General features: G+C 34.4%; 1 protein-coding gene across 1 annotated transcript in view; it reads left to right on the forward strand.

Moving 5' to 3' along the window:
* Nucleotides 1–22,837, forward strand: part of LOC123871033 — a 28,966-nt gene extending 6,129 nt beyond the window's left edge. Inside the window, exons 2-10 of the mRNA XM_045914616.1 lie at nt 2,981–4,288; nt 5,620–5,770; nt 7,498–7,726; nt 8,466–8,562; nt 15,098–15,230; nt 18,176–18,393; nt 20,498–20,759; nt 21,147–21,222; nt 21,590–22,837. Coding sequence (XP_045770572.1) covers nt 3,020–4,288; nt 5,620–5,770; nt 7,498–7,726; nt 8,466–8,562; nt 15,098–15,230; nt 18,176–18,393; nt 20,498–20,759; nt 21,147–21,222; nt 21,590–21,821 — 2,667 coding nt within the window. The 5' untranslated portion in view covers nt 2,981–3,019 and the 3' untranslated portion in view covers nt 21,822–22,837. The remainder of the gene's footprint in view (nt 1–2,980; nt 4,289–5,619; nt 5,771–7,497; nt 7,727–8,465; nt 8,563–15,097; nt 15,231–18,175; nt 18,394–20,497; nt 20,760–21,146; nt 21,223–21,589) is intronic.
* The last annotated feature ends 334 nt before the right edge of the window (nt 22,838–23,171 follow it).

Consider the following 23,171-nt stretch of genomic DNA (forward strand, 5'->3'; position numbering starts at 1 on the left):
CAAAATATGATGATGGGAAACCTAAATATACGTGGACGAAGTCGCGGGCATCATCTGTTTATAAAAGTTCTTTGAGTTGCAAGGTTCCTCGTAATTAAAATGGCTGTTAGAATACTGATACTTATTGGTCTCATACTCATTCAAATCGTTTTTTTAAATGTTTACAAAAATAAAATAACAGAAATAACAAAAAATAAAATTAAAGAAACACCAAAAATAGAAAATAATACTTATTACAATTACCTACTTATATTTATTCGATTTTATGACAATAGGTAGTAGGTAATACTCGCTTCTTAGTAGTTCGAAGCCTTGCCAACGTGATTTGGCGAATGGCAACCAATTAGGAAAACCATTGAACATATTACTAAAACTCTATATAAGAAGAACTATAATAATGTGTTAGAATAAACTCGTTTATCTAAATCATTTACTCAGGTACTCTCAATAAAAAATGCTTTGAACTTTTAAGACCACGCCCATTATTTTACGTCTTAGGCCGCGCCAATGAATTCAAAAATATTTAATAACCTTAGCAATTATTGCCGAGGCATAATTGCCCCTAAACCCCAATTATGTTGAAGTAGGAACGATATCTTGGTAAGACTCGAAGGATGTGAACAACCAAAGGCTCAGTAAGCTCACAATTCATGATTGTTTTTTCTAGCTGAGTGAGCATTTTTCTCGGCTGCTTGTAAATGACCGCTTACCTAGAAGCCTACAACGGAATATCTCTCGTCTCTAGGTACCTATATTTTATCCAAATTCCAATCCACTATTCGCTTCTATTATTTTGTTAATGGAATAGTCGTAAACATATCTAAACTACACATGTATAGATAGCTAGTTATTTTATTATACAAGTAGATGAAGCTGCTGTTACTATTTTCATCTGCCGACACTTGTCTCTTTGGGCATCGGTAAATCTACAGAAGCATATTAATTATGTTTAAAAATATTTACTATAGCTACTTAGTACGTAAATAAGTTATCACAAGACAGAGTAGTTTTCGATTCAAACTTAATTAGACCTACTTGCACTAGGACCAGTTAAACTGATATATTACATTTAAGAATAATTAAATAATGAAAAATTAATTATGCTGTTGCTGCAAGTGACAGCATCAAAAAATTTAACTAGGGATCAGTTTGAAGTGTACTTTCGAAAGTGGGCCCATTTTGACTCGTATATAACAGAGATAGGTACTGGCTTTTAAAACAGAAGATATTCTTATTCGGCTGGTATTTGCGCATTCAACATTACCGTAAAACATTTTTAATGAAATGTGTCTCATTGTAATTTATAAAAAATCCACCCCCGTCATTTCCTATTATGAAATACGAATGAAAAGAATTTTATTCTTAAAATCTTGATGTTGCATAGTTAGACAGGTTTCCTGGCGTAACAAAACCCCATTCTTATAGTTACTGCGCGTGTAATTTGATGATAATAAACGCAAAAATGAACACTAAGTACATAAAAACTATTAAAATGGCGAAAAGAATTTTGAATTTTACGCTCAATAAATTATGCCGTACTTCAGGCACACAAACCCGAAATGAACTAAAAAAGTTTAGACATGCAGAAAAGGTATATTCGTTTAATAAGTTTTACACTCGCTTCAGCGAGTAACTTTGAATAAAATATTATTTAGACCCAAGTAAGTAAATAATAGTATTATTATTCGATCGAGGCAATCATCCGAGGTGTTTCATAAAATTCACCAGGGGTTTTCGTAAACCCAAATCTTTCTTCGAAAATGATCTGTCAATGTCCAATCTTTCGGGGAAAATGCTTTCAGCCCGAAAATTTTTATCTTCTATTAATATAATATTATATTTTATTCAAATCCTCAACTTTTAACCATGGACTTAAAAAAGTCTTAATGTAAACTCGTCTTTTCATAATAGCCCGGCAACGGCTCTAACGATTTGGATGATGGTTTCACTTTTCAAGTTTATCTAAATGGGTATGGTATCTTGAGGAAATGTGTTTTCACAAAAAAAAAATCGTGTCGTCCTGTCAAACTCGGTTGCCCAGGTATTGTACCCACTATTATATACCTACATTTTTTTTGTTAAATAATATAGAGCATAATTCACTTTGAAGTACTCTTATGTTGATGTGAATTTCAAATAAATATATTATAATCAATGTGTTTTTTTACCTAAAAAGCTCTTTAAAATTCCACCTTACTCACTGTTTAGGGAAGCTGAAAGAAATTTATTTTACAAAATTAGCTGAGCTTCACCTTTGACTTTCACCATTTATTTTATTTTAAGTTACAAATCACACTAATATTATAAAGGCGAAAGTTTGTGTGTATGTGTATGTTTGTTACTCCTTCACGCAAAAACTACTCAACAGATTTGGCTGAAATTTGGAACGGAGTTATATAATATCCTGGATTAGCACATAGGCTACTTTTTATCCCGGAAAATCAAAGAGTTCCCACGGGATTTCGAAAAACCTAAATCCACGCGGGCGAAGTCGCGGGCATCGGCTAGTAATATTATATTTTAAACAAACATAATACAAATTAAATAAAATAAGTATATTTCTATTGCTACAAATGTCTACATCCTTAAAAAAAATGGAAAGAAAATTATTTTCAATATCACTTCAAATTTTCTAACTAAATATCTTTGATGAGTCATAATATATTTGTACAAGGAACCTCTTCGTCCATCTTCGTTCTATTCAGCGTTAGCTTGTGTTGTTAGTTGGACAAGCAAACCAAAATTCTGTAATGCGCGTTTTTATTCGAAGCTGCGTGAAAATATCACAATGCATCTACTAAATTGTTTTCGGACTAATCCATACAGAATCCGCAGTTCACTGACGTCAGTTTGTGGTTAGTAAACAAGTCCTTCATTTGTAGGAACATTGTTAGGGTGAAATATGCTAGGTGGTTTCTCTTATAATGTGCTTGCTCATAATTAACTTTCATATGTATTTTTATTGTATTTTCTTTCATAGGATGTCTACGCACCAAGCCCATAGGAAATAAAAGCGACCATGATTCATGTAGACAATTTCAAGCGTCCCTCTCCGTCACCATCGCGTTGCTCAGTTCGGAGCGACAGCCGAGTATTCCGTCAACCGCGCGTCATTCAGGTGAACCGTGACGCCGCCACCATGATGGACGATGAGACCAGCGCTGTCGGAGGCTCTGGCAGCGGAGCGGAGCCCGCTCACCCGTCAGAGTATGAATCACACGTCAGCCAACATGCTGCCCATTTCCGATCGCGAACTTTCAGTGATGGATTCATAAGAAACACCAGCCTGGAATTATTGCTCGGAGTAGATTGTGAAGCTTGTTTGGCACTCGCCGCACAACAACACTGTATCAACGAACCCATATCTGAAAAAGATTTAGATTTGGTATGCAATTGTAATGTTCGGCAAAACAATTACTTAAATTGTTATCGCGACTCTTTCAAGCAACGAGGACATACTCTTAACATTTATGACATAGAAAGGATCAAACGAGATACGGGCCGAAGTAGCCTAGCCATTGGCTCACACCGTAGCCTAGACAGAAAGCACTACAAAAGCAAGACTATTGGAGTATCGAGCTACATTTCAAAACAGTTCATATCGTACGATCCAACCAATACACTTGTTCAAAAAATTAAAAGAAAGTTGTCTAATTTAAAAAAAGTAAAAGCTGAACCAATCATTAAAAAACCACAAAATGCACTTCAACTTGCTGAGATGGCATCCGGTTCAACGAACTCACTTAAAAGGCTATCTATGCTGTCACTTGTAGATAAATCACATAGAAAATTGGATAGTCAAAGTTGCATATTCTCTTCTTCGGGTCTTCAATCAAAAGATGATCTAAAAAATAATATGACAACGTATGAAAACTTTTCTTCTAACATAGATCAATGTTTCGATCGACTTCAAAGTTGTAACGAAAATATCAATTCGCAAAAAAAACCACATCCGAGGAGCTTTGAAAATAACGACGAACATGCAGTTAGAAGTTCGCCGTTGATTAAATTTTCAACACTCGATAATCGAAGTCGTTGTAGAAGTATTAGAAGACAGCTGTCGTGTAACGAGTTTCCCAGCGATAGATTCAGAGATCGAGTATCAGAGTCGTGGACGCAAGATGAAAATGCTTTTCTTTCGAGAAATTCGCGCAACGCTGTGGATGATACACAGACATTTGTTGAAGCTGATAAAGTAATGAGGAGTTCCACGCACAATGCCCATGTACTGTGCACTTGTAACAGCCACCATGACAACAGAATGCCTTCAATTTTTTATGATGTACACGTAAGTTACTTATTTACTTACTTAAACCTTTAAAATACTGTCTGTATCTGTATCCAATTTATTTGTGTCTTTGTTTCTTGATATTTCAAAAAACAGAACTTAGATAATAATTCTTAACAACTAAGCTATTTTTTAATAGATTATTAATAATAATAAATTAATTTAGGTGAAATTTATAACCTGAGCAAACTTTTAAAAAACTAATTCAAAAAAGGTCGTTCCTTAAATTTGAGTGCTACGACATCACGTAGAACTTGATCCCCTATGTCTCAGAGGTCGTTGTAAATCGCCTATCCGTGAGCAAATTATATTTGTAGTGACTCTGTGATAACTAGAATCCAAACAGATTTTTCGATGAAAAAGTTACTTCTTCTATGTTTATGATTCGATAGCAACTAGGACATTAGAGTTACCTTCTCGTATATGAAATATAGAAAATAAATATCCAATTACAGCTTCAAACTGAAAAGAAAACATATATAACCTAACACCTAATATCCTAGCGATACCTAATATCTTAGCGGAAAATGCAAACCAGTTTATTGTTTGTAATAACAATTTATTATTGTAACCAAAAAATATGTCACGTTATCATTATCGGATTGCAGGTGGTAATATAAAGACGGGTTATATATACTAGTTACTGGGAAAAGCCTCGGAAAAAGAGAGAATCGGTTTTACTATTGTAAAGTAGATCCTGAGCTTGTGACTTCTATAGGTACTCAATGTGAACCAACAAAGCCTGGCACTTAAATATCTCCTAGAATTCTTAACTTGGAGGGGCTGTGGCATCCCTAATCCTTACATGGCAGTAGGCATACCTATACACAGCCGGTCCATAGAACTTTTATAAGATTGCGCTTAGATTTTATAGAGACCGTACTTTTCGTCAAGATACTCGTAAAACGACTAATAAAGGTTTTATCTGATGTCGATGCGGTACTTATGGTCGACTTTAAAACTTACCCCAATCGTAACCTTTACTTTCTGTCAAGGTCTTCTTTGTATCAATGTTTTATTAACTTTTCAGGAAAATCGACATAACTTCCGTAATTTTCGAAATTTTGTGCTATATTCTTAACATACATAATATTTGCTGTTGCCTTAATCTCCGACGAATCATCACCTAGCCGGTAATGTCTAAAATGTATGTATTTATGAAGCACTGCTATACTTAGCAATTTTGATCGGTGTATGCCCGACTGTACATAGTTACTAACCTGTCTGAGATTTTTAACCATGAGCATCCCTACGCGCCAAGCAAAACCGCACATGAGTATAACCGTTCTGTAGCACAAGTATCAATCACGTAACCTATATTGGTTTGATAGGGCAAAAAGCGAACAACGCCAGCTCCAGATGTCACAGAACGGTCACAAGCGCGGACACCTGCCTGTGCAGCCTGCAAGCCTGCCCAGTGGCTCCCACCTGGCACTACTTCGACCACTAGCCACAGCTCGGCCACCACTGCTAATTCTTCACGTAAGTAACTCTTCAAGAAAGTAATATAGCGTAGCAGACACGTAGCTGTCTCGTAGCCACCTCGTAGCATTGCCGTGACGTAGATATTGATATAATTGACTAGTACAAAAAAGAGTATTATTATGAGGCATAATACCATAAGTTCTGTTTCAATGTACTAATCTATATTACAAGACCAAGGGTTGCCACATCACGGGAATTTTGTAGATTGGAAAATAATTTCCGCTAAGAAGAAATAACAAGCTAGATTAGACCGGTATCCAAACTTTCAGAGTAATTTTGGGAGCTTGAACTCTAATCAAATTGTTATCAAACTTATTGGCTCATACCACAAAATACTTAGGTAGTAGTAGCAGATAGTGGTACATTTCAAGTACACTTACAAGTAGATCACTCCACAGAAACGTTAGAATTAACAGTGACTATTGTTACGACTCAATAATAGTGCAATACAGCTCTACGTCTTAGATACCAAAACCCAGGATATATTGTAAGGCAGGCCCATAAAAAATAAAAAATAAATTCTGGGCGAATTTTCAATTTCAAGTCATACAACCCTAGCAGCTACCCGTCTATAACTTCGATCCACCGGAGCAGACCGAACTTGTAGTGTTGTGTTTGACAAGTACGGTAGATTATCCGAAAGCTTCTGACTACTATATTGCAATGACCTAAATCGATTTTGATATATACATCCTGTCTAATATGTTTCACGATAAATTAATAGTTAAATGGTTCCGTAAACACTTAAGCTGAATTATGTCTACCCAACTGTTAATAATAATTAATAAATATTTTAATGAGTTTCGTTTCGGTGACCACAATAACGTGTGATTAGTTTTGATACCAATTTCTACGTTTTGAATATAATATTAGTTGGAATTATTTTAGTCAAATTTTATCCTCCTAAATTCCATTTGAGTGTTTTTTGTATAATATCTAAATAAAAAATTAAATAAAAGATTTTTTTAAACTACAAGAGTCGTCTATGCAAACACAAACAAAAATTTACTTAAGTAACAATTTTTCCTTATAATTGCAAAATTGCACTCAAATCCATGCACTGAGAGACGAATACTGTTTTGAGTTCAATATCGATTCAATACTTCCTCTGTTTTTTTTTTAAATATTTTTAATGTACAGAATTGCCCAGTACCTAACTGTTTTATTATAATATGTGTAGATAATTGTAAAATTGAAATTGTTTCGTCACAGTAATTGTTTCATACGCGATCGGTGCGTTATTATCGAAGCGTTTTTATGAATGGCACGAGAGCGCTATAATCGTCACATTGAGCGCTACAATTTCCGATAATTGGATCCGATAATAGGAGCGACTATCCATGAACGTAATATGATTTTCTTTTTATAACAACACTGTAATGTATCTTTTTAAGCAAGCAACTATTTTAAGCAAGTCATTTAATACGTTTATCTACAAAAAATGGCCTCAAGCCAAGTAATCTTTCAAGGTTTTTAAATGAAAAATTTCAAAATTGGGGTTTTAATTGACATGCGACAATGCGACAAGTTAAAAATATAAACATTAACTTTGTGGCCTTTAAATAGGAAGTGGCAGTCTATTTTTAACCCCCGACCCAAAAAGAGGGATGTTATACCTAAGTTTGACGTGTGTATCTGTGTAGGCAGATTAGGCAGGATAGGCAGTTGTATTTTATTAAATTTTATTTATTACAAATTCTTTTAGCACAGTTCATGTTGAATAGGCTTGTCGGCATGGCACCGCCGTTGGTGCTGTGTCGCGATCTTGGTGCTGGTGGCGGGGACTGCCTGCGTCGCCGGTCCGCTGGCGCTGCGGGCCCCGCCGGGCGCGCCGCTGCACGAGCGACTGCGCCTCGCGGAGAGACTGCTGCACGACACGCCGCTTGTCGATGGTCACAATGACCTACCATGGAACATAAGAAAGTTTTTACACAATAAAATCAAAGATTTCAGGTACGATCACGAGCAATCACTTGTATGATTTTTTTTTTAAACGTTATGATAAAGTATTGATTAAGGATACGTGGAAAATCATTTACACCTACCAGTACTTTGAGATCAGAATTGAGGTATATTAGCAATCTCGATTTCAGGCACCTGCCAAAGAACATTTCTCTGTACCACTGATCGAAGCCTATATTTGGAAATTGAAATGCACTATACGTCCAGATGACAATTTCGGCTAGTCCCTAAGTAACCACCTACTTTTTATGGTTCTGTAGTAAAACAAGGAACCTCAAGATATTCACAGTCACGGGAGTTTACACTACATGTAGCTTTTGAATTGGTTTTTTTATTCATCGTAGGCAGTTCATAAATAAAAATCATTGATAGCGGGAAATCAACACTGTAATTATGTTTGTAGGTCTTCATGCTTATTAGCCTCAGTTATATTATCAAGTATCAAATACTTACTGATAATAATTAAGTATATCAATATGTAACTTTACTGATAATATTATTGTTATCTATTATTATAACTAATATTAAGTACCTACTAGTTATACCGATAATAATTCAATATGTTGCTTAAAGTCAAATACTTTTAGATCAATAAACGAGCATAAATCGGGAATTTACGATAGTAATAGCAACGTAAGTTATACTGAAAATATTTATTTAGGTTCCCATTTACCACTTTACTGCCCCAGATTTACAGAATACATTACTAATATCTCAATCAATGAAACAGATTCGACGAAGATCTCCGTACGATATCTCCATGGGCGACGAGCTCCTGGAGTCATACAGATCTACCACGTCTCAAACAAGGTCGCGTCGCGGCTCAGGTCAGTATCAAAACTGATATTGTATTGTTGCTTGCAGAAAATAACACTGTCATGACAGCGCCATGTGCCAGCTGACTTCTGCAAGTTTTATTGCTAGTGGTTTTAAATCCCAGCATATGGTACCAAAAATGTCAACGTTAAAAAAAAGATTTTCTTTTACGTGTTTAGGTCAACTAAAACAGACAGAAACCATTGATTAGACTTCCCATATAGAAACATTCAGTATTCAAACTGTTATTTTAACATCTAAATATTATGTATTCATGCAAATAATTCATAATTTTTGCTTTACAATATCGTTACAGCCTTCCAACTCCCTACAACTCACGTTTCCTATTACATGTCACTGCGTATGAAGAATGCACATTTGTATTCCGTAAGCTAGCGTGGAATGCAATTCGTGCATGATATTAAATCAACTACCAGTTAAAACATGGAATAAGTTGGCTTTTGCCTTTGTCGTGAATTTGATGATTTTTACCTATTGTGCTGAATTACAATATCTGATGTCTTTCATCCATTCAGACCAAAAAACGAAGCTAAAAGTATTTACCTGTATGATTTATAAATTGTAGTAATTAAAGTAAAGACCAAATAGTGTATTACTTAATCTTAAACCCCTTAAGGGGACGGTATATTCCAGGTATAATTTCAAATCTAGAGATGGCGATACACATTGTATCGGCATCTCTCTTAGACGCCCCTGAACCGGTTGCGCATCGCCACAGTGTAGATTATTATTTTCACATCGCTCCTGCATTTAATCATTACGTCACCCCACTTCAGTGTTTACGATGGAGTAAAAAGTCAAGTTATGTATAAGTTTAAAATTCAAAGTTATAGTGATAAAAAATATTTATTATGAAATAATTAAAAATTTATTTAAAAAAATTAATCTGTAGGTATCATCAGAATCGATTACATTCGACTTCGCTGGGTTACTTTATTGTAATATATAACATTGCGTATCTATAAAAAATATGTGTACAAGTTAAATATTGTTTTATATACTACTAGAGGATCCCTGCGGCTTCGCCTGCGTTGATTTCGGTTTTTTTGAATCCCGTAGGAACTCTTCATTTTTCCGGGATAAAAAGTAGCCTATGTCCTTCTCCGGGATGTATCCCAAGTCTGTACCAAATTTCATTAAAATCGGTTCAGTGGTTGGGCCGTGAAAACGTAGCAGACAGACAGACACACTTTCGCATTTATAATATTAGTATGGATTTTAATGCACACTGTTGCCAAGTTACTATCATTAGTTAGTAAACAGTCACTGATAAAAAAAAACAACAATATTATAATGTACTTTTATTGTTTTGTCAACAACGAGAAATAATGAATGAGATCTATTTACAATCATGCTAATAGGTGTCTTTTTCAACCTGTATGCTTATTATAGTAGGAGATTTAACATTTCACCAACTTTCATAGAATGAGATCACACACACACAGTAACATTAAATTAAAATGGGCCTAAACAACCTTGACTTAAGGTCCTAAATTCAATTACACCGATTTTAATTTCTGGTTCTGTCTGACTGGCTATACATGAATGGATTAATTTGAGCTATAAAACAAGGCGGTTAAGGTCTATTTTACGTTAACGTTCTCATTATAAACCCCTACCTGCCAGTTTTGGTCATTACTGTGGTGACCATTACATTTGGCCTTGAAAGAAGATACTTCACATGGATAAAAGATTATAGCATGGACAAGTCCAAGTTTCTGAAATTTTCACTTATTGATAATGATAATACTGTCATTCCTAATTACTTACATTTATAGGTAAATCTTATATTTTCTATATCTTATTGCTATTATAGATGCTGAGATTATAGAAATTACACTCAACTGAAATTCAATGAAAATATAGTTAGCACGGACATTACACAAGTAACTATTTATTGCATTTCACTAATTACCGAGATCGTAAAATCCTATTTTTTTCATATTATCAAAACGTTTACAGTAAAAAAATATCACACGCGCTAGGCGTGCAAAAACACCTGAAAGAGATTATATGCACCTGCAGCCATAACAGGATAACATTAAAATATATTTCGTGTTGTATAAAAAGCTGTTTTGTTTATAATCCTTGTTTTTGTTTATTCAATATGGTTACAGTCAAACCGGCCCGCTCGGAGCTAATAGCCATAAAAGTTAACTAATTAGGTGAAATATTCCAAAAAAGCATAAGTAGGTATGTACACATTCAATACGCTAACTTAACTGTTTACGTTAAGGTTCAAAGTCAAAGCGCTGGAGAAATGTTTTTATATGATACTGAACAAAGTCAAGACAGAGATTAAAATATTTTATAGCTTTTTTGTTATATTCAGATTCGGGCCATTGATTCAAATTTTAAATTTGTAGTAATTATTTTCTCTAATTCAGAAGCTGAGCTCTTTTTCTGGATGCCTATCATTAGGCATCCAGAAAAAGAGGTCATTACCTTTTCGCTAAAAGACAATTTTACGTTGACTGACATGAAAGCAAAGTGCCTAGTAAGCCAATAGACAATTCAGCTAGATGACATCAAAGCAGATTACCCAGTCAGCAGAGAGTCAACTTAGCTGTACGCCATAAAAACAGAATGCACAAGTAGCAAAACGTCTGGAATTGTGAATAGTTTGTATGATTAGAACACCTCATTAGCCAGACGTCAAATTACATAGTTGGATGACATAAACGCTGAATGAGATAGTATCTAAAACGTCTGGAAAAGTAAATAGTCTAAATGGTCTGTTGCTTGCTCCCTTTTTAATTTTTAACCAACTTCCAAAAAGAAGGTGGTTCTCAATTCAGCCTGTTTTTTTACCCCATTGCGGCAAAGCCTAAAGGAAGAGTTATGATTTTAGCAGTCTGTATATGTATGTGTGTGTGTTTGTATCCAGATTCTGTGTGTTCCACCGTAGCGCCGAAACTACTGGGCTGATTTTGATGAATGAGGTGTAAATCCGGGTAACATAGGCTACATTTTATACGAAAAAAATTGACCTAACGGATGTAATATGAAAAAAGTGGGGGTGAAAAGGTACTACCACTAACTAACAATTGTGCCAGGACTGGTCCTGATGGCATTTTGAAGTTTGAAAAGGTGCAGTTGGTTCTCTATATAACGTAGACCCGCACTAAGACAGGATTTTGAGAAATTTGATCTGTAAATTGACCAAATTATCATACAACAATACTACTTCTCACGAACCTATAAAAGCTACGAACAAACGATTTCAGTAGTTACATTTTATTACTGTTCTTACCTTTCGATTCAAAACAAGAAAAATTGATACACTGATTTGGCATTCCAAAACGAAGCAACTCTCGTCCTAATAACAATTTAATGTATACTTTAAGAATAACTGCATAAGGTAAGTTTTACAACGAATATTTTAACATCGATATTTTAATGTTAGTATACGTGAGTGAGAACACAAAAGCCACAAAGATCCTTTGTATTGACAAAGGCAAACACAATAGGATCTTTCATTTCTTGTAAATTGAACTAGTTTTATGAGAAAAAGTATTAAGTACGTATGAAATTTTGTTTTGCACATTTTCAACTTTTAAGCTGTGACAATAAGGTCTAAGTTGAAGGAATATTTAATAGTATGATTATTTTTTTGATCTATAAAACATTTATGACACTGCAATTTTTAGTCAAACTTATTATTGACTACTTAGTGACGTATATACATAAAAAAACCAGCCAAGTGCGAGTCAGACTCGCGCACCAAGTTTCCGTATCCGTACTCAGGTATTTTTCCGACATTTTGCAAGATAAATCAAAAACTATTATGCTTAAAAATAAATTAAAATCAGTTTTAGAATGTTCAGGTAAAACCCTTTTATATGATACCCCACTTGGTATAGTTATCTTACTTTGAAAATTGAAACACATTGTTTTTTAATGAACCCATAAATTCATGGTTTTTGCCAAATTTCATGATTCTAGGTCAACGGGAAGTACCCTATAGGTTTTCCTGACAGACACAACACACACGGACAAAACAGACTGACAGGCGGACAGATAGACAGACATACAGTTAGATAGACGGACAAACAGACAGCAAATTGATCCTATAAGCGTTCCGCTTTTCTTTTTGAGGTACGGAACCCTAATAAATGATATCATTGCATAGCAAGTGAAGAAACTAAAAATTATAACACCTTAGATAAACATCTCGGACTTGAAAGTGGATGTCATTTTCATAATAATCATGATCATCATCATCATCATTATGAGCCCGTGGATGTCCACTGTTGGACATGGGCCTTCCCTAAAGAGCGCCAGCCGCTTTATATCATCAGTCCATCGTGCTGGAGGACGTCCTACACTACGCTTGCTTATACGCGGTCTCCTCTCATCCTATTTTCATAATAATTAGTACTTTCCCCTAAAAACCTTTAAATTGATATCAATAAAGTTTTTTTTCCATCTTATCTTCTAATACTTATGCATTTTACAAGTTTGGTTTTTGATCTTTGAGCTACCGGGATAGAGCACTCAGATTAATTAATTTTTATTTTCAAATTGTAAGTCCTGGTCTATAATGACCTAATATTAGCTTCACTACACTGCAATGTACTGTTTACTGCATTCTTTTTAAAATAATTACTTTTTTAATGTAATAAATGCACAATATAAACTTATCTTAAAATCTAGAAAAATCCTAAATAAAAATACTTTATAACATAGTACTGAATTTACTACTCTATGGCATTCTGTACAATTACAGTATGACAAAATGCTTATGAAACCCGAAACAGGTCCTGCCGCGCTGAGGCGACGGGTATGACTGACAAGATAACGTAATTACGGCCCATAAGACTCAACAATAGGGTCGAAAATTCTTTGTACTCGCTCTGTACGCGATTTGAACAGAATAAGCGAGGAAGCGTGAAATCAAATAATTTAGAATATAATTTGAAATATAGCACTTACTGTGAAATGATCGGACCGAATTATTTATTTGATTGTTTTACACCTATGGTGAAAGTTACGTCTTTAAGAGCTTTGTCATTAAAGAGAAAAACCCAAAAGTCTAAGGTTTTAGACCAAACTTCTGATTTTTTTTCTATCGAGGAAAGTTTGTCCAATCATGTTTTAATCGGACCAAATCCAAGGGGATATAATGAAAAATATTATATATTAATTTCAAATTTTTCGATCCATGCGTTCCTAACTTAATTCCATTTTAGTAAACTTTAGTATCGACGAAAACGGAGACCGCCGCGTTAAGGAGAAGTATAGACGGTCAGTAAAAAATCGTGACATATTCACAATCCCTTCATTTTTGTAGAAGTGCGATTATGTTACTGGCGTTATAAGTATATGTATGTATATGTAGCTCAGCATCACATTGTATTGCTATATTTATTGGCCGTCTAAGCTTTTGCTCAAGTAGACTAATGTGCATTCGTGACTCGTGGAGCATACAAGTATATTTTTGGGTTCCGTACCTCAAAAAGAAAACGGAACCCTTATAGGACCACTTTGTTGTCTATCTGTCTGTCTGTCTGTCTCTCTGTCTGTCTCTCTGTCTGTCTGTCCGTCCGTCCGTCGTGTCTATCAAGAAAACTTATAGGGTACTTCCCGTTAACCTAGAATCATGAAATTTGGCAGATAGGTAGGTCTTATAGCACAAGTACAGGAATAAATCTGAAAACCGCGAATTTGTTGTTACATTATTAAAAAAAAATTAAAATGTGTTTCAATTTTCAAAGTAAAATAACTATACCAAATGGGGTATCATATGAAAGGGCCTTTACCTGTATATTCTTAAACAGATTTTTATTTATTTTTATGTATAATAGTTTTTGATTTATCGTGCAAAATGTTGGAAAAAATACCCGAGTATGGAACCCTCAGTGCGCGAGTCTGACTCGCACTTGGCCGGTTTTTTAGAACTTTGCGCAGAATGAATAGGTAGGTACATGTTTGCCACTGACAGTTGTGGTTTTCAGCTAGTAGTTTTCTTTCATTACGCCAGTGAAATATTGTTGCTATTTTATCTTTTCAGATAAAAAGAGATAAATGAAATTTACTCCTAGGCTCCATCAATTGAATCAAATGAATGTTTCATGACAAGGTCTGATTTATCATTTGATTTGATGAAAAGTTTTCTTTTAGGGATGGTAGCGCAGGACCATGTCTAAAAGTAGCCTAAACTTAAGTTTGCATTAAAAACGCCGTGAGAATTCTGTAATATTTCTTGATTAAAAATAATTAATGAAATATTATGTATCCAGAACGCAAAGCTATATCTGTATCTAACTTTGTCGAGACCAGTCCAGCGGTTGAACTGTGAAAGGGTAACAGATAGAGAGACCGACAGTTTCGCATTTATAATGTTAGGATGGATATGAATATTATAAGACTAGTGTTCTATTATGAAACACCTGAAACACAGTTTTCACTTCATCAGGAGGTATGGCCTCACACTAAAGCTTGTATACACTACGTTTTGTTAAATTAATAAAGGTTTATTTATTTATTTATTAAGTTATTAAAAAAAAACTCGTTTAAATTTAGTTCTGGGCCGCATACGTGCCCTGCGATGCGCAACACCGGGACGCAGTGCAATTGACCTTCGAACAAATAGACCTAATCCAGAGGCTCACGGACAAGTACCATCCACAACTAACATTCTGCACTTCTGCTGATGGTAAGATATTTCAAATTATTTAGCAAATAATACATAACTTAAAATTTAAAAAACCCCGATACAAAAACCTCTGTAAGAAATAGTAGAAGAGCTGATAACTTTAAAACGGCTGAACCGATTTTCTTCAATTATAGCTAAGAACACTCTCAATCAAGCGACCTTTCAAACAAAAAAAAACTAAATTAAAATCGGTTCATTCGTTTAGGAGCTACGATGCCAGATACACACGTCAAACTTATAATACGCCTCTTTTGGGTCGGGGGTTAGAAAATCTACTACACGTAATCATAGTAGATACTTTAGCCTCATTTATGATGCCCACGACTTCTTCCGCGTGGGTATACGTTTTCAAAAATACCATGCAAACTTTTTGAGTTTTAGGAATACAATTTTCATTAATATAATTAACTAAATTATGTTCGTCCCCAAGATGCAAGCTATATCTGTACCAAATAGACGATATTCGCAACTTTGTCCACATGAACTTCGGCTTTTCAAAAACCCTATGGGAACTCTTTGATTTGCCATTTCGATATAGCGTCAAAATCGGTTAAACAGATATGGGCTGTGGAAAGCCAGCAGACAAACAGACTGTTACACTTTATACCTAACTTAAACTGTGAGGCTCTAAGTTATAAGAAAGGTTTGTCAGAAAAATCTTTCCAAATGAAGTCGGGACGGCACATAATACTTATATCTCTTTAGGGCGGGTCAGCTAGTATTAGAAACAAGGCGAACAGTCGTTGTTCAGTAACAAAAGAAGGTATGAATGTATTTCTTTAGCCGGTAATAGGTACCTAGGTACATCAAAAACGATACCTATGTTTCGTTCATTTCATAATTTATTAAAAACAAACTTCAATTAGCCAATCAATGCTACGAACTAAATGGGCAGAAAAAGAAAATAGAAATTATGAAAATGGCGCGCGTAACAGGCCACCCATCAGCGTAAATTACGATTAGGTACCTTAATACTTTTTAGCGTAGCTCACTACATATTTTATACGGTATAACTAATTACTTCATAGGTAAATAATTAGTGGATACGTTTCACAATAATTAATTCATTTAATACATTAAATTACAATTAATACATTAAAATTATTGATATTTCGACCTGGGTTCGATTGGCATGGGTCGTTTTATATAAGGCAAGGTCACGACGGAAACGTGTTATAAAGAACATATTTACAAAACCTAAATAACTATAAATTCGCACACACTAAGCAATAACACAAACAGCGCTTATGGCTTACTTATTGCCACAAAATAAGAAGGAAATCTTTGTAGTTATTGTGTAGCGACTTGTTTAATCTTAGCCAGCTACCCTTTGTTGTAGGCCATAAATAACGAATAACGTAACAAATTAGCTGCCACAGTCGGTTCTTTGATGGTAATAGATATTGGCTCATTATTCATCTGGTCTCGTTTTACTGCTCTTCAACTATACGTTCCTACTCTGCTTTCAACTTACTTATAAGTTATAACTATTATTGAATGGAAAAACAAATTGCACAGAAAAACGTTTCATTCTTACTTAGGCTTGGACTACGAGCTAGGATGTACATTATATGTATTAGTTTACTCAGCGTGATTCAAAAAATTCAAAAGCATTTCTTTCATATAGGGACTCTATTGCCAATAATTCCAGACCTAAAAATGTAAACTAAAAAGGGCCACGTCTAGATATCAGCTATTATTTCTAATTATTCATGTCCAAATAGCTTGCTTTGTAGTACCTAGGTAATTAGATGATCCTAACATTTTTTACAATAACAACACTGAGTTGAGCCTCCGTTTTAGGAAGACGTTAAAAGCAGTAAGTAATATAGTAAGTTAGTAATTAAATTTTTCATAACATAGCAAATAGAAATGAAAAAAGCAGTTCCTATTCTTATCTTGTTTTTAAAGCGTCGGTAAAAAAACTGATCTTTCCGAAATGTAGATTAGCATATAAAAGGGCTTTTAACTCCTAAAAATCTTAGCTGAATTAATTTTATCGTCTTGAATTTAGCCCTAACAAAATTGTTTTTTTAACTCTCTTCTGAATAGTCATTAGTGTTACAATAAATCAAGCTGCCAACGCAGAATGCTTTTGCACATTAAACAGTAAAACGAGGGCTTCGAAATAACTAGTTTGAAATTACAATATTTTTCCATCGCTACCTTCGTGTTTTTCTTTGATTGTTAACGTAGGTACCTACTGTACCTCTCAATAGTGAAGCTTACAAAAAGAACTTTATATAGACTTGTAGATAGAGTAAACAAAATCAAAGCTTAATGTACTAAAAATAAATACATAAGACATAAATATGAAAACCTTGAGGCTCCGTTTCAGAAATTTTAAAATGGTTTATCGATATATGGGGTCGATACGGACGCCTCAAGCTTTTAATATTTATATTTTTGTAGCATATGCTCGCGGCTTCGTCCGCGTGGACTACACAAATTTCAAACCCTTCTTTTACCCTCTTCTTTTTGGATTTTCAAAAATCCTTCCTTAGCAGAAGTCTAAATAGCTATCTGCGTGCCTTTCAGCCCGATCTGTCCAGTACTTTGTGCTGTGCGTTGATAGATCCGTCAATCAGTCAGTCAGCTTTTCCTTTTATATATTTAGACTAGCTGATGCCCACGACTTTGTCTGCATGGATTTAGGTTTTTAAAAATCCCGTGAGAACTCTTTGATTTTCCAAGATAAAAAGTAGACTATGTTACTCTCCGTTCTTTCAGTTGTCTCTATGCTAAAAATAAAGTCGATTAGTTGCTAAGTTAGGGCGAATAGGAAGGACAAACAAACAAAAATAAACACATTCGCATTTATAATGTTAGTATGATATTACACGGCTACTTTTTACTTTTTACTTAGATATTTCTAAGCGAATAGCTCCCCACTTTATACGGTACGAATGCTCTAATAAAATATTATAATGGAATACTGGTTTCAGATATATTGTCGGCTCATGCAAATCACAGGCTTTGTTCACTCGTGGGTGTAGAGGGCGGCCACGCCATTGGAGGCTCTCTAGGCATCCTCAGAACACTATACCAAGTCGGCGTTCGTTACTTGACACTTACTTCCACTTGTGACACGCCTTGGGCTGAGTGTGCGTCAACCGATCGGCCAGATTCTCTTCAAAGAGGAGGATTGACGCCGTTCGGCAAGGTATGTATCTATAATATTATTGTATATCATAACATTCATGATTCGACTGTGAACTGGCAACATGTCCTATCTCATATTTTTGAATTTCACTTTACACTATTTAGTACTCCACAATGCCACAATTCAAGACAGTTATCTAGTTTGGAACAAAAATTGGAATAACTCGTAATATATATTAGCGAACACTATTTAGCTGAAGAAGTTTTTCCTCCATTATGTGAAGTTGTAAAAATTAAGATAGTATCGGTTGCCAGTTCACAGTCGATATGTAATTTATGTGTGTGACTTTGATTTTATGATCTTAGCAACAATTAGATGCCACCCGTGACGAGATATATTTAAGTGATATTAATATTAGATGTCTTATACTTACCAAACAATTTTTTTAACTATTTACATGAAAATTAAAATCATTAATTTTAATAAGTATCCAAATGAATACCTATTAGATATTTGAAAAAACAACGGTAAGCTGTACGTATGTAATATAATAGCGGTAAATAAATAGAATATTATACCTACTTTTTCAAAAAGACCATTCAATCTCAATTTTGCACCGATATCTTTACGAGGCTATAGAACAAAAAGCTTTTCCCCAGTTGCAGTAAAAGGTTTCTTACTGTTAACATTACACTCTTAGCATGTAAAGTCTGAAAGGTATTAAGGGTGGGTATAATTGTGGAGAGTAATCAAAAGAAAATCATAAAGATCGAGACGTTGAGTAGAGCGAATGCGCTATTATCATAAACATCCTGTGCCAGTGCAATATTTTCCTTTGTACGAACTCCAGCTGCTTGAGTTCTTTGTTTTCTTTCGTACAGCGATACTTTCCGTAGAAACATACTTTCTTTTGTTATAACTCGCTGCATGTTCCACTAATCTGCATTCTCAAAGTCTTAATTTACTATTTAGAATATTTTTACATAAATGCCAACATTTTCTTAAAAATTAAACGGCGTTAAGCGGCACTTGAAAATCAAAAAAGCTTCACTTGCGTTCTTATTAAGGTACTCGTTTTAAATTGCTTTACGCCTAAAGAAAAGCCTTTTCAACTTTTGATACGATGGCTGTAGAGTTTCAACTTGTATAAGATAAAATCTTTCATGCAAATTGAATAAAAAAGTGAACTTCCTTTAATGAACTTCACAAAGACTAATGTTAAGTTCTTTGCAAAACTAATTTTAATAGGTACTAAATTATATATATTTCGTTCTTTTATGAGTTTCGAGTCAACTAACTAATATATTTAGACTTAAGTTTATTTTATAGAATTGTAAATTATTATTATGATTCTATTTAAATAAATAATATAATTCTTAACTTAACTACATAGTCTAATTTAACTAAGGAGAGAACTACGAGTATAATATGTAATATCAAACTTGTTCTTTGAATTTGAGATTTTTCTATTGTTCTGCTTTTTGATATTTTTTACTGTTCTGCTTATTTTTTACGTAATTAATTTTTTGTAATTTTTTAAAAACAGTAAAGTCAAGTGAAATATTTTGTTGCTGCTTACGCAAGTTTGACAGGAATTGTGCGAGTTACGAAGTACCTTATGTAGTTATTGCATTCGATGGGTCTGAACAAAAGTTTTTGCGGGCTGATACTGGTTTTTGCTTACGAGTTACGAGTACAACTTGATGTCCAGTTTATACTAATTTTGATAGCTTGATAGAACACGATATTTATTTGAAATAGCTCTTCTATAGCTAGGTAGGTACATACTAATTTACTTCAATGATATTTTTATAGTTTTTATGATAGGTAGTGTTTTTACCTACACTAAGGACATTTCTAAATAGGTTCAGTACTGCGTGAACATACATATCACAAATTTCGTCACTGGCAGTAGGTAAGCGATGCCGTGGCAGCGGTCAGAGCGTTCGGGCGCGAACCCAAAAAACACAGGTTCGAACCTGCCGGTTTCGCAATTTTTGATATTATGTATGTATTTTTTTAAAAAATTAGTTCAATGATGGCCCTCGTCTTTATGTAGGTAACCAACATTAAAAGTATAGAGATTAGAGGTACTTATCTAGCACAGTGCGAAGAGTGGTGTATGTGTTTGTGTTGCGGGAAAAATTATCACTTTGTTTTCCAGGTGGTCATAAAAGAGATGAATAGGCTGGGCATGTTGGTGGACTTGTCACACGTGTCCGAGCGGACCATGCGTGACGCGCTCTCTGTCTCGCGAGCACCTGTCCTCTTCTCGCATTCATCAGCTCGCGCGATATGCAATGTGACTCGCAACGTCCCAGACAGCATTTTGCGGCAACTGGCAGCAAACAAGGGCCTCATTATGGTCAATTTTTATACATCCTTCTTGACGTGTAGAGACACTGCTACAGTTCAAGATGCTATAGGTAAATAAACCTTTCTTAAATAATGGAACATAATATTATGTGTAGTTCGTGGGTATCCTCGTAGCACAGCTACGAATGTGCTACAAGTAGATATAATATGTATACGATTTACGCGCCGTAGTGTTTTTTTAATTGTTTTATTTTACGCCATTACATATTGTAATTCTTACTGAACCGATTTTGACGGGACTACTGCAGGCGTATACAAGGAACTTCATAAATAACTTTGCTACTTTTTATCCCAATAAAAAAAGGATTTTACCGGATTTATTAAAACGTAAATATATGCGGATGAAGTCGCGGATAATTGATGTTAGGAATGTTCTCATTTCTGAAGTACTTAATTACAGTTGGTATTTATTCATTATTATTATTTTTTGATTGCAGAACACATAAATCACATACGCGACGTCGCAGGTGTAGATAGTGTTGGACTAGGCGCCGGTTACGATGGGATCAATTAGTAAGTTCAATTCACTTTCATTATGAGGCTCAGTAAGTCGCAGAAACGAATCACAAACTCAATTCGACTCCCATGGATGCTATGAAACTTTGACCATTAGCAGAGAAACACTACGCGCCGAGTCTAATTGCTCGCCATTATAGTACACAGGAGGCCATATACTGCGATTCGATTCAGCAACCTAGCGAATGTTAGGTGACCTAATATTTACTTATCAACATATAAGATTAGACTTATTCTAACAGAGATTAGACTTATTCGAAATTATGCACCTGTCGCTTCCAGAATTAAAAGGAAGAAACGTTAGGTATATTATGTACCTACTTAACCTGTAGGTAATTAAAATCTAGATGGTTGTATTTTTTAGCACACCGCAGGGCTTGGAAGATGTATCATCCTATCCACTCCTTTTTGCCGAATTAATGGAAGATGGGTGGAGTATAGACGATCTGAAGAAGTTGGCTGGTCTCAACCTTTTGCGTGTGCTGAATGCCGCGGAACGTGTCTCCCGAGAACTGGCCTCTGCCCATGTGACGCCGTATGAAGAAGTCGCTCCGCGCATAATCGATGGCCACAATTGTTCCAGCCAAGATGTCTAGCCTTCTGAGGCAATATCGTTATACAATAGCGGTATCACTTGAGTTCTTTTTTATTTAACTCGGAAGATAATAGGTACCCACATTAAAAGATGCAACTTTGAACTCATCTGTTCCGTAAGTAAGGAAGTTATTCGGAAACGTGATATCGCTATTGTTGACACTTGACAGACCATAGACCTCTTGATAAAGGTTTTTTAAATTTAGAACTTAAATTTTATATCCCAAGCTTTAATATTTTAGTACATATTTAAAATAACTCATTGTAGAACTTATAGGTGACATCCTATGCATTAGGATAATTTTTTATAAATAAATGTCGAGAAGATTATTATTGATAGTATATATTATGACAAATATCTAATCTTTAGGAGTAATAATGTACCTAAGTGAAGATTTTTTAAATTAAAGCTGCGCTAAATTTTTCCGTACAAACTTATAGGTAGGTAAAATGAAATAGGTCCTTATTATGGGCTTAGTAGTAAGGAGCGCAATTTGTAACTTACCTATTAATTAGTTATCGAATTAATTCTTCTTCGGATTAAAATGTCTTCAGTGAAAATGTCATATCATGTTTTAGAATTTAACTAAAGAGTACTTTCTGACATATTACTTAATAAGCTTAAAATTTAAATTACTTGAAGTACCTACCTAATCTTTATACCTACTTAGGTCCTAACTTTCTTTTTCATTGGAAAGAGTGTAGTACTTTCTACCTACATACCTAGTAGGTAATTATTTTACTCATACCAAAATTGTATCTAGGTACATTCCGGTGTTCGTTATTTTTAAAAGAATTGTATTATTTATTGTTATACATACCTAGCACCTAGATATTTTATAGACTAAGTCAGTAGGTAGGTACCTAGTAAAATTACATCCAACATGAACCTACTATCGTGTATACCTACTTACATTTCAAACTTTAAAGATAGTAATTTTGAAATTAATAGAGTAGAAAAATGTTGTGGATATAGGTACATAATATTACTTAAAAGCATTTTTACCTACTTACAAAAATATTTAAAATTCTGTTTATATTTTGGCACCTCCTGCCTAATTTTTGATAAAAAGGTTGGACTCACTCGTATATTCTGATTTTTAAATATTTAAAAATCAGAATATAGGTTGTAATTTCTTAAACATGCATTTACACGTAAAATATTTTTTTGAAAACGACCAAAATAGAGTGAACTGTAGAATACTTAGATACCTAATAGTATAAGATCTTAAAATAGGTACCTATTATAAAAAGAATCTCAAGGTAATGAACTCTTTTGTACCTTCCTACTAAAAATGCAATATTAGCGTACGTAGGTATGTTTGTATGTCTTAATAAATTAGTAATATTGT

Source organism: Maniola jurtina, chromosome 1 (assembly GCF_905333055.1).
Source record: "Maniola jurtina chromosome 1, ilManJurt1.1, whole genome shotgun sequence".
Taxonomy (NCBI): Eukaryota; Metazoa; Arthropoda; class Insecta; order Lepidoptera; family Nymphalidae; genus Maniola; species Maniola jurtina.